The following is a 13,154-nucleotide window of genomic DNA, read 5'->3' as shown; positions in this document are numbered from 1 at the left end:
GTCACCATACTTGGCCACATGTCACTTCACTTTCACTTTCATTAATGTTTCTTTTAAATGGATTATATGTATGGACAGTCATCAGGGCTGCTCAGATATTATCTGACTGTTACTGTTATGTTTGTCTCTGAGGAACAGTCAGATCTAACATGTGTAACACAAGTATGGAGTTCCACAAATATCTGTCGTAGGTCCTTTTCTGCTTCCATTACACATGGTGTCCATTGTTACAACACATGATTACATTTCTTGTGATACCCTTTTTCCTGCTCTGTGCTTCACAAATTTTAGAACAGAAAACATTTCTAAAATAACATTTCTAAATAAAGCTAACAATGTTTTAAAGATTTAAATTGCTGCATTACCAGTAATTCAGCAATTTCATTTTCTTAAACTCCTCTACAGTTAAAGACCTGGGTGTTGTCTTTAACCGTATAGGAGTTGCCTAACTAGTATATTACCTATGTTACCATAACTGTTTATGTTAACAAAACATTTGTGAACTGTGCTGGAAAAATAAGTCACAATGAGAAAATTATCAAAAAGTTATGAGTTATTTAAAGGGCCTTCCAAATGATGTATGAGCTGTCTGAATCGGACAAAAAATGACTGAGCTACACCTGTTTGAAGTCAACAGGAGTCAGCAAAGTCAATTTTGAGAAAAATAGTTACAAGAGTTAAAGTTGTATGAAGGTTCCAAAGCAAAATAACCTAGCATTGTTGCATCTTTTCATCCAATTCCTTTCTTAAATGATCATTACTATATTAATAATCACAATATTGCTATTTTTTTATTTCATCTTTGTTGTTATAAATAAGAAAAGATGCAAAAATAGAATAAATATAAGAAAGAAATGTGTATACTGCATTTTTTTAATTTTACATCTACACAAAAGCATTAAGTAAGAATAATCAAATGTAAAAATCACTTTAGTGTGTTTATTACAAATAAACTGATTATTAAAAATACAAAAGCAGTACAATCAAGTGTAGCGAGTGATTCCCTCTTTTCTTTTATTGTTTGATTAATATTAATGCGACAGACGGCCTATATTATGACTTACTGTAATGCACGGACCTAATATTATGTTACACATCCAGTGTTTTCCCCCAGAAGTTCACTTAAGACATAACAAATTATGTTTGTCTGAATACTTAAATACTGTAATTCTGTGTATGTGTATATAACGGGATTGTGTGCAGGAGCTTTGGATGACAGTCCATGCAAGAAGCAGGCATAGAAAAGGTACTCCTCTCAGAAAACATACAAATAAAGATCATTTTAGATGTTTAATTACTATTTGGAGCATTGGGATCACTAGACGAGGGCTTAATGAACTAATTTTTGTGAAAACTTCAAATTCCACCAAAATCAAGATTTTTTTGTTTTTAGTTAGCACAAAATTAGTCTGTGCGCATTCCAACTCATTTTGCCAGCACGGGTCACATTTTGCTGAGTTACAGTAAATGTGACCACACCTTAAGAGAAAAGTTAGAAAGTATAAAATCATGTTCACTCACTTTATTTTCTTCACTTTGCAATGAGAGTCCACCAAAAGAGCAGATATTTTCTCCCAGTCCAGGTCTCCTAATTTAATTCTGCTCAGATCCATTTCTTGCATTAGTAATGGATTTTCACCAAGAGCTTCGGTGAGATATTTACATGCCTCCTCTGCAGCAGAATTTCTTAAAAAGCTACAGAAACAAGAGAGTTTTAGATTAGATCCTGCCATATTATTACAATTTTATACCTTTTACAGCTCTCATCATCTCTATGGATGCAGTGTGGTACTAAAGTGTAGTAAAGTGCAGTGCTGTGTAGTCTGGTTAAAAACGGTTTCACTGAGAAAAGTTGGGTAACACTTTATTTTAAGGTGTCCTTTTTACGTTACATGTACTTATTATAATAACAATAAATTATGCATAATTACATGCAAGTAACCCTAACCATATAGTAAGTACATGTAGCTAATTAATATTACTCAATACTTAAATTTATAATTACACTGTAACAAGGGCACCATAAAATAAAATGTCACCAAAAGATTTTTGGACAAATCAGGGAATAAGTAAACATAATTTGTTGCTTATGTTTTTACTATATATATATATATATATATATATATATATATATATAATTATTTTTTGTTGTTGTTGTTGTTAAAAAAATAAATAATAAAAAGGATTTGAAATTGTTTGAATTGCAATTCAGTAAACTCTTTCTGTCTTTCCAATGCTGCACCAGCTTATTTGTCTTACTATCATAGTTTAACACTCCTGATTCCATGTCTATATCTTATCTTGAAATATTTTAAGGCTTTTATTACCTAATGTTTTTTAATTTAGACCATCCACTCTGCAGGAAATCCATGATCAGCTTCACTCCTGATTGTCCAGGATCATTTCCTCTGAGGTCCAGCTCTATCAGGTGTGAGTTTGATGCCAGAGCTGAAGTCAAAGTTTTATAACTTTCCTCAGTGATACTGCAGTCTGAAAGTCTGTATATTATAAAAGCAAAAATCTCATATAATATTTGCAAAAATCTCTTTCAATAGATAAGCAACAAATGCATTAAAATGTTTCAAATGAACATCTAAATATTTAACGCAATAAAGATGCATGTAGAATTTTTTTTAAATTGAATTGAAAATGTTATTTCAGCCATAATAGCCTTCAGTTAATCTAATTAAATTATTCATTTTCTAATCATTTACTAATGTACATTCACATATGTAAATGTACATAAATGAAAGTACACACTTCAGTTTCTCTAATCTGCACTGTGGATTTTGCAACAGACAACATAAATTATTGACTCCAGTTTCTCCAAGATTATTTCCACTCAGATCCAGCTCTATCAGGTTTGAAGGGTTTAATTTAAATGCTGAAGTCAGATCAGCACAACCTTCTGCTGTAATACTGTTATTATTCAGCCTGCAGAGAAAACAGGAAACAAACACAGTAATTATAAACATCAGTAACAGGCTTAATTGCATCTGCTCATATTATTTTCATTTTTAAGTTGCATCTGGTAAATTAATACTGTAGAACAAGTGTTAATTCTAACCAGTTATTGAAAAAACAATAAAAAATTAACTGTTACATTAAAGATATTTTAATGCAAAGTACAAATATGAAAAACATGTAAAATACTTACTGAATTATGCTCAGTCTACAATGTTTATCTTTCAGTAGAGCAGCAAGCTGCTTCACATTCTTTAAGTATTTACATTCACTCAGATTCAGCTCTCTCAGGAGTAATGGATTTTTGCCCACAATTCCAGTCACATACTGACAGGCTTCCTCTGCTTCAGGACTCAAAAACCTGCAGAAGAGAAGATGAAGCAAGATTCAAATTATTTCTCACCTTTTATGGTATAATGTAAAAAATAGAAAGTACTTCTTAAAACCCCAGTAATCATGTTTTTATCTTGAAATAACTACTCTGATGCAACAAACAGACTGTGTTAATGAAATAATATTTCTGTAAATTAATCTCACCTCAACAGTGTCTTTAGTTGACAGTTTGGATCATGTTGTAATTCAATGAGCTCCTTCACTCCTGATGGTCCAGGATCATTTCCTGTGAGATCCAGCTCTATCAGGTGTGAAGGGTTTGATCTCAGAGCTGAAGCCAGAGCTTTATAACCTTCTTCAGTGATACTGCAGTCTGAAAGTCTAGAACAGGAATAAAAATGTAACATTCAGATGATTAACAATATTATACCTAGACAATATAAATCCCTAAAAGTAAACAAAAACTGATTATTCTAAATGAAGGTAAAAAGGTCCAGAGATCTTAAAAATGTTAGACATTAACTCACCTGAGTTTCTCTAGTTTACAGTTCTCTTTCAGTCCATCAGAGAGGAGCTTCACTCCTGAATCCTGCAGATTAATGTTGCTCAGATCAAGATTCTTCAGACTGCTGGAGTCTGAACTGAGAACTGAAGCCAGAGCTGAACAGCTTTCCTCTGTTAGATCACATTTACTGAGCCTGACATTTAAAATAATAAACATCAATAACAAAGACACATGATGGCACATTAACATGTCATTACTGCTGTGTTGACTGATGATGATGGTGAAATGTACTCACTTGAGTATCTTCAGCTCACACACAGGATTCTTCAGTCCCTCACAGATCTCTTTGACTCCTGAGTTCAGCAGACGGCTGTTGTTCAGGTTCATCTCTTTCAGGATGGTTTTGGAGGAGAGAACAGTAGCTAGGACTGAACAGCTTTTCTCTGTCAGCTCACAATTATTCAGCCTAAATCTAAAAAAAAAATCTTTATTTATTATTTAGAACATATTGAACACTTATCAGATTAGCATGTCTTTGTATCTGCTCACACATGCGGCTGATTTTCTTTTATAATAAATAATCTAAATGTATAATGTATAAAATCATGTTCACTCACTTGATTTTCTCCACTTTGCTATGAGAGTCCATCAAAAGAGCAGAGAGCTTCATCCCATCCAGGTCTCCTAATTTATCTTCATTTAGATCCAGTTCTTTTAGTAATAATGGACTTGTACCCAGAGCTTTAGTGAGATGATCACATGCTTCCTCTGCAGTAGAACTTTTCAAAAATCTACAGAAAGCAGATGATAATTGTAAGTGCACAAATCTTGTTAATTTGATGCCTTTTGCTGCTTCCATTTTTCTTTCTTAAAGGCAGCATAATTGCAGAATGTTTATCCTCTGTTGCATGCACTTTAGTAAATATATGAAGATTTTAATTACCTAATAGTCTGTAATTTATAGTGTCTACTCAGCAATAAATCGGTGAGCCCCTTCACTCCTGATGGTCCAGGATCATTTCCTGTGAGATCCAGCTCTATCAGGTGTGAAGGGTTTGATCTCAGAGCTGAAGCCAGAGCTTTATAACCTTCTTCAGTGATACTGCAGTCTGAAAGTCTATGATACAAAAACTTATTTTATTATTGCTTGGGACAGAGACTTCCAAACTACTTGGAAGAACATTAACTATACATTTAGTAACAGTATTTAATACAATACTGTACAAGCAACACAAGAAGTGAAACAGTCCAAATAGAGAAATTAAAGTTTCTAGGTAATCTAATTAAATACACATTTACAAATGCATATTAATATGCAGACATGTACATGAAAAATACACACTTCAGTTTCTCCAATCTGCATTGTGTATTTTTCAGCAAAGGAGAGATCTCCTTAATTCCTGAGTTTCCTAGTTTATTTCCACTCAGATCCAGCTCTATCAGGTTTGAAGGATTTGAATTCAATGATAAAGTCAGTGCAGCACAACCTTCTGCTGTAATTCTGTTATTATTCAGCCTGCAGAGAAATAAAAAGACAGGAATATTTAGCCTGAACCCAAAACTACAATAACAAAAGGATAAATCAATATCATGCTTCACCTAATCTTAGCCCTCAAATACATAAAGAATCAAAGTATTTGATTATAAAACCATGTACAATACTCACGTCAGTGTGTTGAGTTTACAGTGTTTATCCTGCAGTAGAGCAGTGATCTGATTCACTCGTGTGTCTCCTAGTTCACGTCCACTCAGATTCAGCTCTCTCAGGAGTAACGGGTTTTTACCCACAATTCCAGTCACATAACGACAGGCTTCATCTGCAGCAGGACCCAAAAACCTGCAGAAGAGAAGTAAGTTGAATGAATTCACTACTAAACTTGGTGTAATAAAAAATAGCATCTGATTTTGTGTTCCTTTTTTTAATATACTTTTTACTTTGAAGCAACACGTTGCAATAATGAAAAAGTACTTATAATAATAATATAAATAATAAACATGCATTTTTCATCATATCTGACCTCAGATTTAGTTTACAATCTGGTTCTTTTATAAGATCAAGCAGCTGCTCCACTCCTGATTGTCCAGGATCATTTCCTGTGAGATCCAGCTCTATCAGGTGTGAAGGGTTTGATCTCAGAGCTGAAGCCAGAGCTTTATAACCTTCTTCTGTAATATTGCATTCTGACATTCTAGAGGAAGACAAAAACAACCAAATATATTAACTACTCATTGAATAATATCAAAGTTTAATTACCGTGATTATACCATTATGATCTATAATGCCCAGCACTCTCTAAAAACAGTGTTTGTCAATATTTGTATATGTTTCTACATAATTAATTTAAATAAACACATTTTTTACTACTGTAAGTGACACAGATAGATATGCTGTCACAGAAAATCTAATCAACAATAAAATTCTCTCTTTTGCCCACAATTAGAGACTGGTGGGTGTTAATTTCAGACCTTGTTCACCGGCCGGTCTGGGGCTTCAATTTTACATTGAATCATGCTTAAATTTACTAAATTCAAACCTAAGTATGTTCAGTGTGCATTGTGAATTTCCCAGTAGTTTGGAGATTTCTGTTACTCCAGAGTCTCCTAGTGGAGTCTCACTCAGATCCAGCTCTTTCAGATTTGAGGGATTTGAATTAAACGCTGTAGCCAAAGCAGCACAACCTTCTTTTGTAATACAAATACAATTAGACCTGTAGAAGAGAGAACACAGTTAAAAAAAAACAACAACAACAAAAAAAACAAATCTAAGCTATGAATACAACTTTTATTCACTAATGTGATTTTCATAAATCACTTTTTTTGCAGTACTGTGCTTTTTTTAGATTTACTTACTTAAGCTTTTCCAGTCTACACTGTTCATTCTTAAACAGAGTTGAGAAGATCTTCATTCCTGAGTCTCTGAGTTTAGTCCCAGTCAAATCCAGTTCTTTTAAATTTGAAGGGTTTGAATTTAAAGCTTCAGCCAGAACACGACAATCTTCATCCTTGATAGAGCTGTTATTCAGACTGAATAAAAAGAAAATTACATTTTAGTTTTAGACACTACATTTACTATTACATGTATTAAACATAAATAAGATAAAACACTCAGCAGCAGATTCAATACTAAATAAAATGTCATCATAATGATAAAACTCACACCAGTATGTTCAATTTACAGTGTTTATCCTTCAGTAGAGGAGCGAGCAGCTTCATGTCTAGTTTATGTTCACTCAGATTCAGCTCTCTCAGAAGTAATGGGTTTTCATCTACAACTCCAGCCACATACTGACATGCTTCATCTGCAGCAGGACCCAAAAATCTCCAGAAGAGAAGTTGAAGCAAATTAAATTTGATTGACAAAACTTGGTGTAACAAACAGATCATATTTCTGTAATTTATTCACATGCATGTCATTTATTTTTTATTATTTCATCACGTCTCACCTCAACAGTGTCTTTAATTGGCAATTTGGATCATGTTGTAAATCAATGAGCTGCCTCACTCCTGATTGTCCAGGATCATTTCCTGTGAGATCCAGCTCTATCAGGTGTGAAGGGTTTGATCTCAGAGCTGAAGCCAGAGCTTTATAACCTTCTTCAGTGATACTGCAGTCTGAAAGCCTAAAACAGGAAAAATGTTCCATTATGCTAATTAATCTATTATTCTAGAAATGTACTTAACAATAAATACTAATTATTCTTAGTTCCTTGTACAAACAAATTAAAAAAATATATATCTCTTTAACTCTTTCCTCGCCACTGATGGAATTTTCCATCATTTATAAGATAACGCCTCCCTATTTTTCGGCTTTCTATGTTTTCACTGTTATACGGTAGGAGGCACAATTACACATCTTCTGAAAGAATATTGAACATCTAGATGAAAACATGACAAAGCAGAAACAAGCGATAGCATATGTAAGCAGATGCAAATGTAAAATAATGTGATCATTAACATTATTAATTAAATAAATCAATCATACTATTTAACAAAAACATGATTTTCTCTGCTTTTTATTCAAACTATTGCTTTATTTTAAGTTTTTTTTTTTTTTTTTTTTGTTAAAAAGCAGAACCACTGTTCTTTCTTTTGACATATTGCATATTCAGATATTCTTACAGCAAAATTTTCTGGGGGCCATGAAATGTTTGCAAAAATAATAAAAATGTTGGCAGTGACTAGCAATTTTTTTTAAAGTGCTAGCAGGGAAAGAGTAAATATGACGAAAAATACATCAATTCACCTGAGTATCTCCAGTTTACAGTTCTCTTTCAGTCCATCAGAGAGCAGCTTCACTCCTGAATCCTGCAGATTATTATTGCTCAGATCAAGATCCTTCAGACTGCTGGAGTCTGAACTGAGAACTGAAGCCAGAGCTGAACAGCTTTTCCCTGTTAGATCACACTCACTGAGCCTGAAAATAAACAGCTTGTCAATGTATTCACATTCTAAAATTTGCAAATCTGCAAATCTTAAAATCTGCAGCTAGGGCAGAATGCTGATGCTATAATTTACAGTAACTATATTGCTGCCAATAATTTTCCAATCCACTTATCTTTAATGCTCTCATGTCATATGTGTCTTGTCTCTCAAATGTCTTATAATTGGCTAACATATAGCTAGTTGAGTAGGGTAATGTTTTTCTAATTCTTATTCCTTGTTTCTTTCAATATGAGCCTTGCCACAAAACGTGTTTTTTCCACAATAAAGAAAAGGCAAAGGGCAGGTAAATCCTCATGGGGTGATCAACACCACCATGAATACATTATAATAATGTATCATTAAACATACTTATCAGTCAAACAGAAGATGTAAATTAAGCATATTGCCCATGTTTCTAAACAAAGGAGATCATGCAGTGAAAAGGTCAACAGTCATTAGAACATACATTATTGTATAACAATTAGGGCTGTCAATCGATTAAAATATTTAATCGTGATTAATCACATGATTGTCATGAGTTAACTCGCGATTAATCGTAACTTAATCGCACATTTTTATCTGTTCTAAATGTACCTTAAATGAATACTTCTCAAGTTTTTAATAGTCTAATCAACGTGGGCATGGACAAATATGGATGCTTTATGCAAATGTATGTTTATTATTAGTGAAACCATAGTTAATAGAGCATGAAGAGTAGACATAGGTGTTTCATAGGTCATAGATGTTTTTCAAAGAACTTTTTCATTTCTATTAGACACATGAAAAACAGAACATAGAAATACTAGGTTCCTATTACTTCTCTTTCTTTGCACTGAGCAATTTACTTACACAAATCTGTTTACATTTACGCATGACAGGGCAGCTCACTTCTTCTGAACATGCAAAATGTACATTTATTATTTATTATTAGATTTGTTTGCCTCTCTGTGCCCACATACTGTATTTTGATGCAGCGAAATTCTCAATAAAACTGTTTTCATTTGATATATTTTACCCATTAAGACTACATAACCATCTTTCCCTTCCAAGATGTTAATCTGCACAAAAACCCTGATTTATAATCGAGCCGTTGTCTGATTAAAATCAAATAGGCTACACATAAGATAAAGACAATAGCTGTGCTGTGATTTCGGCTGTACTTGCATGTAAAATTAGAGCAGCAACATAATATCGGTTTTAACTGAAAGCGCTGCTCCTCTGCCGCTCGCTGAACAAAGCAGACGTACAGCGAGAGAAAGAGGTGTGTGCGCGCTGGGAAAGAGAGCCCTCACACTCGTGCGGCAGTACTAGCGGGTCTCAGAAACGAAATAAGGTTTGGGAAAACCCTAAAGATTGGTCACTAGGCGCTTTTTGAAAAAGAAAAAAGAAAAGAAAAAATAAAGTCGCTAAGTTGGCATCTATGAGCATCTCCATCCATTTCTCCAACTACGGGCAAGGCCACGGGTAAAACAGAAAATGCGCGCTGCGTTAATCGTACGTTAATATAATTAGTGCCGTTAAAATAAACTTGCGTTAACGCATTATTAACGCGTTAATTTTGACAGCCCTAATAACAATACATTATTTATGCACACTTGTTAAAAGATTATCTAGAACAATAATGGCATTTGTCTGTTGTCACAACTTACTTCAGTATCTCCAATTTACACGTAATGTTCTCCAGTCCAGTGTAGAGCTGCTCCACTCCTGAATCCTGTAGAGTATTTTTGCTCATATTCAGCTCTATCAGATTGTTTTCTGATCCAAGAGCTTTAGCTAAATTTGAACAGCTCTCGTCTGTTAAGTCACAATCATTTAGCCTAGAAGAAAAAAAAAACAGGATACAAAGTATTTTGCGTACTGAGTAAAAATATCATATCACCCAATTTAAATTAATGATTAATTTAAATTAATGAACTTTAGAGATTTGTTTTTAGATGCAAAAACATGATTTATATTACTTACAGAGCTCTTTTGGAGATTTTCACAACTTCCAATAGCCTAAAGAAACACTCATCTGATTTCTTGAATTTCTGAAGCTCAAACTCCTCCATCTCTTCCTCTGATGTCAACAAAACAAAGGCCACAGCAGACCACTGGCCAGGTGAAAGTTCAGCGGATGAGAGACTTCCTTCTCTAAGCTGAGTCTGAATCTCTTTCACCAGAGTTTGATCATTCAGTTCATTCAGACAGTAGAACAGATTGATGGATCTCTCTGGAGACAGATTAGCTTCTAATTTCTGCTTGATGTACTGAACTATCTCTTTGTAGTTCTGGTCATTGCCTTCTTGCTGTGTTAACAGACCTCGTAAGAGTGGACGATTAGTCTGGAGTGACAGACCAAGAAGGAAGCGAAGGAAAAGGTCCAGGTGTCCAGTTTCACTCTCGAGTGCCTTGTCCACTGCAGTCTTGAGCAAATCAGTCATGGTTTCATTTTTGTTTTCCTGTTCTGTAGACTCATGAGCAAACACACTTTTCTTGTTGATGTCTAGAAACAGATGTGCATAAAGGGCTGCAATAAACTCTTGAATGCTCAAGTGAACAAAGCAGAATGTGGTACCAAGAATGATCCCTTTTTCCTCCTTAAACATCTGGGTACACATGCCTGAATACACTGATGCTTGGGAGGCATCAATACCACAGGCTTCCAGGTCTGTGTCATAAAAGAGCAGATTGTTTCTTTGCAACTGATGGAATGCCAGTTTCCCCAGGGAAAGCATGGCGTTTTTATCCCAGGAAACATCTGGTCTGTATTTTCCATCATACTTTCGAAGGCTCTGCAGGATCTGAAAGCGGAGAAAGTGTGTGTACATTTGTGTCAGAGTCTTGGGAGTGTCTTCAGTATTTGATTCCCGCAGTGTTTTGGAGGCATCATCAGCCTTATTGTTTTTCAGATCATTTTTTCTTTTCTCCTCTAAAATGTTCTGGAGAACAGTGGCTGAAATCCAGCAGAAGACTGGAATGTAGCACATGATAAAAAGACTCTTTGATTGTTTAACATTATCAATAATTTTGTTGGCCAAATCGACATCTGTGAATCTTTTTCTGAAGTACTCCTCCTTCTTTTGTGCATCATTGAATCCTTGTACTTCTGTCACGCGGTCAATACATTCAGGAGGAATTTTAATGGCAGCTGCTGGTCTGGTGGTGATCCAGATGAGAGCAGAAGGAAGCAGATTTCCCTTAATGAGGTTCGTCAGGAGAACATCCAGAGAGACTTGTGATGATACATCACGGCAAGTCTCATTATCCTCAAAGTTCAGAGGAAGACGACATTCGTCCAAACCATCAAGGATGAACAGGAATTTAAATTTATCATTTCTTGCGAGGTTGAGTCCTTTTATCTCTGGAAAAAACTGACTTATAAGATTTGTCAAGCTTTGTTTTTCATTCTCCTTTAAGTTCATCTCTCGAAATGCAAGAGGAAATATGAAAGTAATATCCTTATTTTCATTTCCGTCAGCCCAATCCACAATAAACTTTTGCACAGAGATGGATTTTCCGATGCCAGCAACTCCTTTTGTCAGTACAGTTCTGATCTCCTTGTCTTGTTCAGGTGCTTCAAACAAATTTTTGCATTCAACTGGAATCTCTTCTGATTCATGTCGCCTGTCAGCAGCCTGAACTTGTCTTACTTCATGTTGGGTATTGACATGTTTACTAACACCCAGAGTCATATAGAGATCAGTGTAGATGTTCTTCAGCAGCTTGGAGTCACCCTGCTTTGCAATTCCTTCAGATACAGATTGGTGCTTCTTCTTCAGGTTTGATTTTAGTGGTCGCTGATGAATGAGGACTAGCTCATCTAACACACAAACAAGAACAAAAAATAGAAAGATATGCATCAAGACATGCACCATTTTACATTATATAAATGACAATTTAAGATTGTTATGCCCATGAACCTTTTACCTTGTAGAGCATCTGCAGCCTCAGCTTGCTTCATATCTCTCATGAAGAAGAGTGTCATATCAAGAGCTGCTTCTTTGATATCACGCATCTCCTCTATAAAGTCCTGCACAAAGTACTGTGTGTTCTCTCTTTTTAATATTTTCTTAAACTTTTCTAGCTCATTTTTAAGAAACACAATTATTTTGTTCTCAAGATCCTGAAAACAAAGCAAGAAAAAAAAACCTATACATTTAAAACATTTAAAATAAACAATTTATGCATACTACAATTTACACTCATGAAGGTTCCCAACACTGACAGAATAGACCATCAGCAAGGTAAAGTGGCGATGAATACAAACACACAAACAGAGATACCAAGAACCTTGTATGGATCAAATCCAATAATCAACATAATTTTTGATATCTCAGTTAATGTGCTTTTGTATTCACTGCCATTAATTTGTCACACGGCTGAAACATGACTACTATTTTATTTTTGAGTTGAGATTTAAAAAATGAGGGATTGTTAGAACATCAGTTAACGAGAAAAAATAATCTATTTATATTAAGTAACGTTTTAAAAAGTATTAAAAAAATTATTTAAAATTAAGCACAATTTGTTCAATAACCTTTTAGTATATTAATTAATTAATTAATTAATTATAGCATTTATGAATTTTTACTTGCCTTGAAGATCCAGAGGAGATTTTCTCTGAAATTCTTGCGGTTGCGGTAATTCTTGTAGTTTGAGTCTGATTTCTCAAACTGAACCCTGGTAGCAAAATAAATGTGGATTTTTATGGGGGTTTTTTTAAATACAAACTTTTGGCTCAGTTACTAGGAGGGGCAGAGTTATGTGGAGGCACTGTCCTCTTGGTTGTAATAACAGACTTTAATACAGTTGCATATGAATTCCTCATGAACCTGATGACTCAAATGTATGATCTTATTTAAAGGTGCTGAATTTAACTTAAAAAATGGTATTGTTTTTCATATTTTCATTGTTATATGGATCACTGCACATGATAATTTTGCTT

General features: G+C 34.4%; 1 protein-coding gene across 3 annotated transcripts in view; it reads right to left on the bottom strand.

The window, feature by feature from the left end:
• rnh1 (ribonuclease/angiogenin inhibitor 1) overlaps window positions 1-13,154 on the bottom strand; it is a 51,405-nt gene that overhangs the window by 12,919 nt on the left and 25,332 nt on the right. For 2 of the 3 annotated variants that reach the window (XM_058760582.1, XM_058760583.1), the window contains 21 exons: window positions 12,805-12,889; window positions 12,137-12,332; window positions 10,190-12,029; window positions 9,874-10,044; window positions 8,046-8,216; window positions 7,246-7,422; window positions 6,960-7,121; window positions 6,653-6,826; window positions 6,337-6,510; window positions 5,821-5,991; window positions 5,469-5,639; window positions 5,145-5,318; window positions 4,746-4,919; window positions 4,420-4,593; window positions 4,098-4,274; window positions 3,825-3,995; window positions 3,502-3,678; window positions 3,158-3,325; window positions 2,761-2,934; window positions 2,328-2,498; window positions 1,522-1,695 (listed from right to left, as the gene is read on the bottom strand). In XM_058760582.1, coding sequence (XP_058616565.1) covers window positions 1,522-1,695; window positions 2,328-2,498; window positions 2,761-2,934; window positions 3,158-3,325; window positions 3,502-3,678; window positions 3,825-3,995; window positions 4,098-4,274; window positions 4,420-4,593; window positions 4,746-4,919; window positions 5,145-5,318; window positions 5,469-5,639; window positions 5,821-5,991; window positions 6,337-6,510; window positions 6,653-6,826; window positions 6,960-7,121; window positions 7,246-7,422; window positions 8,046-8,216; window positions 9,874-10,044; window positions 10,190-12,029; window positions 12,137-12,332; window positions 12,805-12,889 — 5,226 coding nt within the window. The remainder of the gene's footprint in view (window positions 1-1,521; window positions 1,696-2,327; window positions 2,499-2,760; window positions 2,935-3,157; window positions 3,326-3,501; window positions 3,679-3,824; window positions 3,996-4,097; window positions 4,275-4,419; window positions 4,594-4,745; window positions 4,920-5,144; window positions 5,319-5,468; window positions 5,640-5,820; window positions 5,992-6,336; window positions 6,511-6,652; window positions 6,827-6,959; window positions 7,122-7,245; window positions 7,423-8,045; window positions 8,217-9,873; window positions 10,045-10,189; window positions 12,030-12,136; window positions 12,333-12,804; window positions 12,890-13,154) is intronic. The other variant, XM_058760584.1, reaches the window with a different exon arrangement.

This window comes from Onychostoma macrolepis, chromosome 22 (genome assembly GCF_012432095.1).
Source record: "Onychostoma macrolepis isolate SWU-2019 chromosome 22, ASM1243209v1, whole genome shotgun sequence".
NCBI classification, from domain to species: Eukaryota; Metazoa; Chordata; class Actinopteri; order Cypriniformes; family Cyprinidae; genus Onychostoma; species Onychostoma macrolepis.
This window is presented reverse-complemented; position numbering and strand designations above follow the sequence as displayed.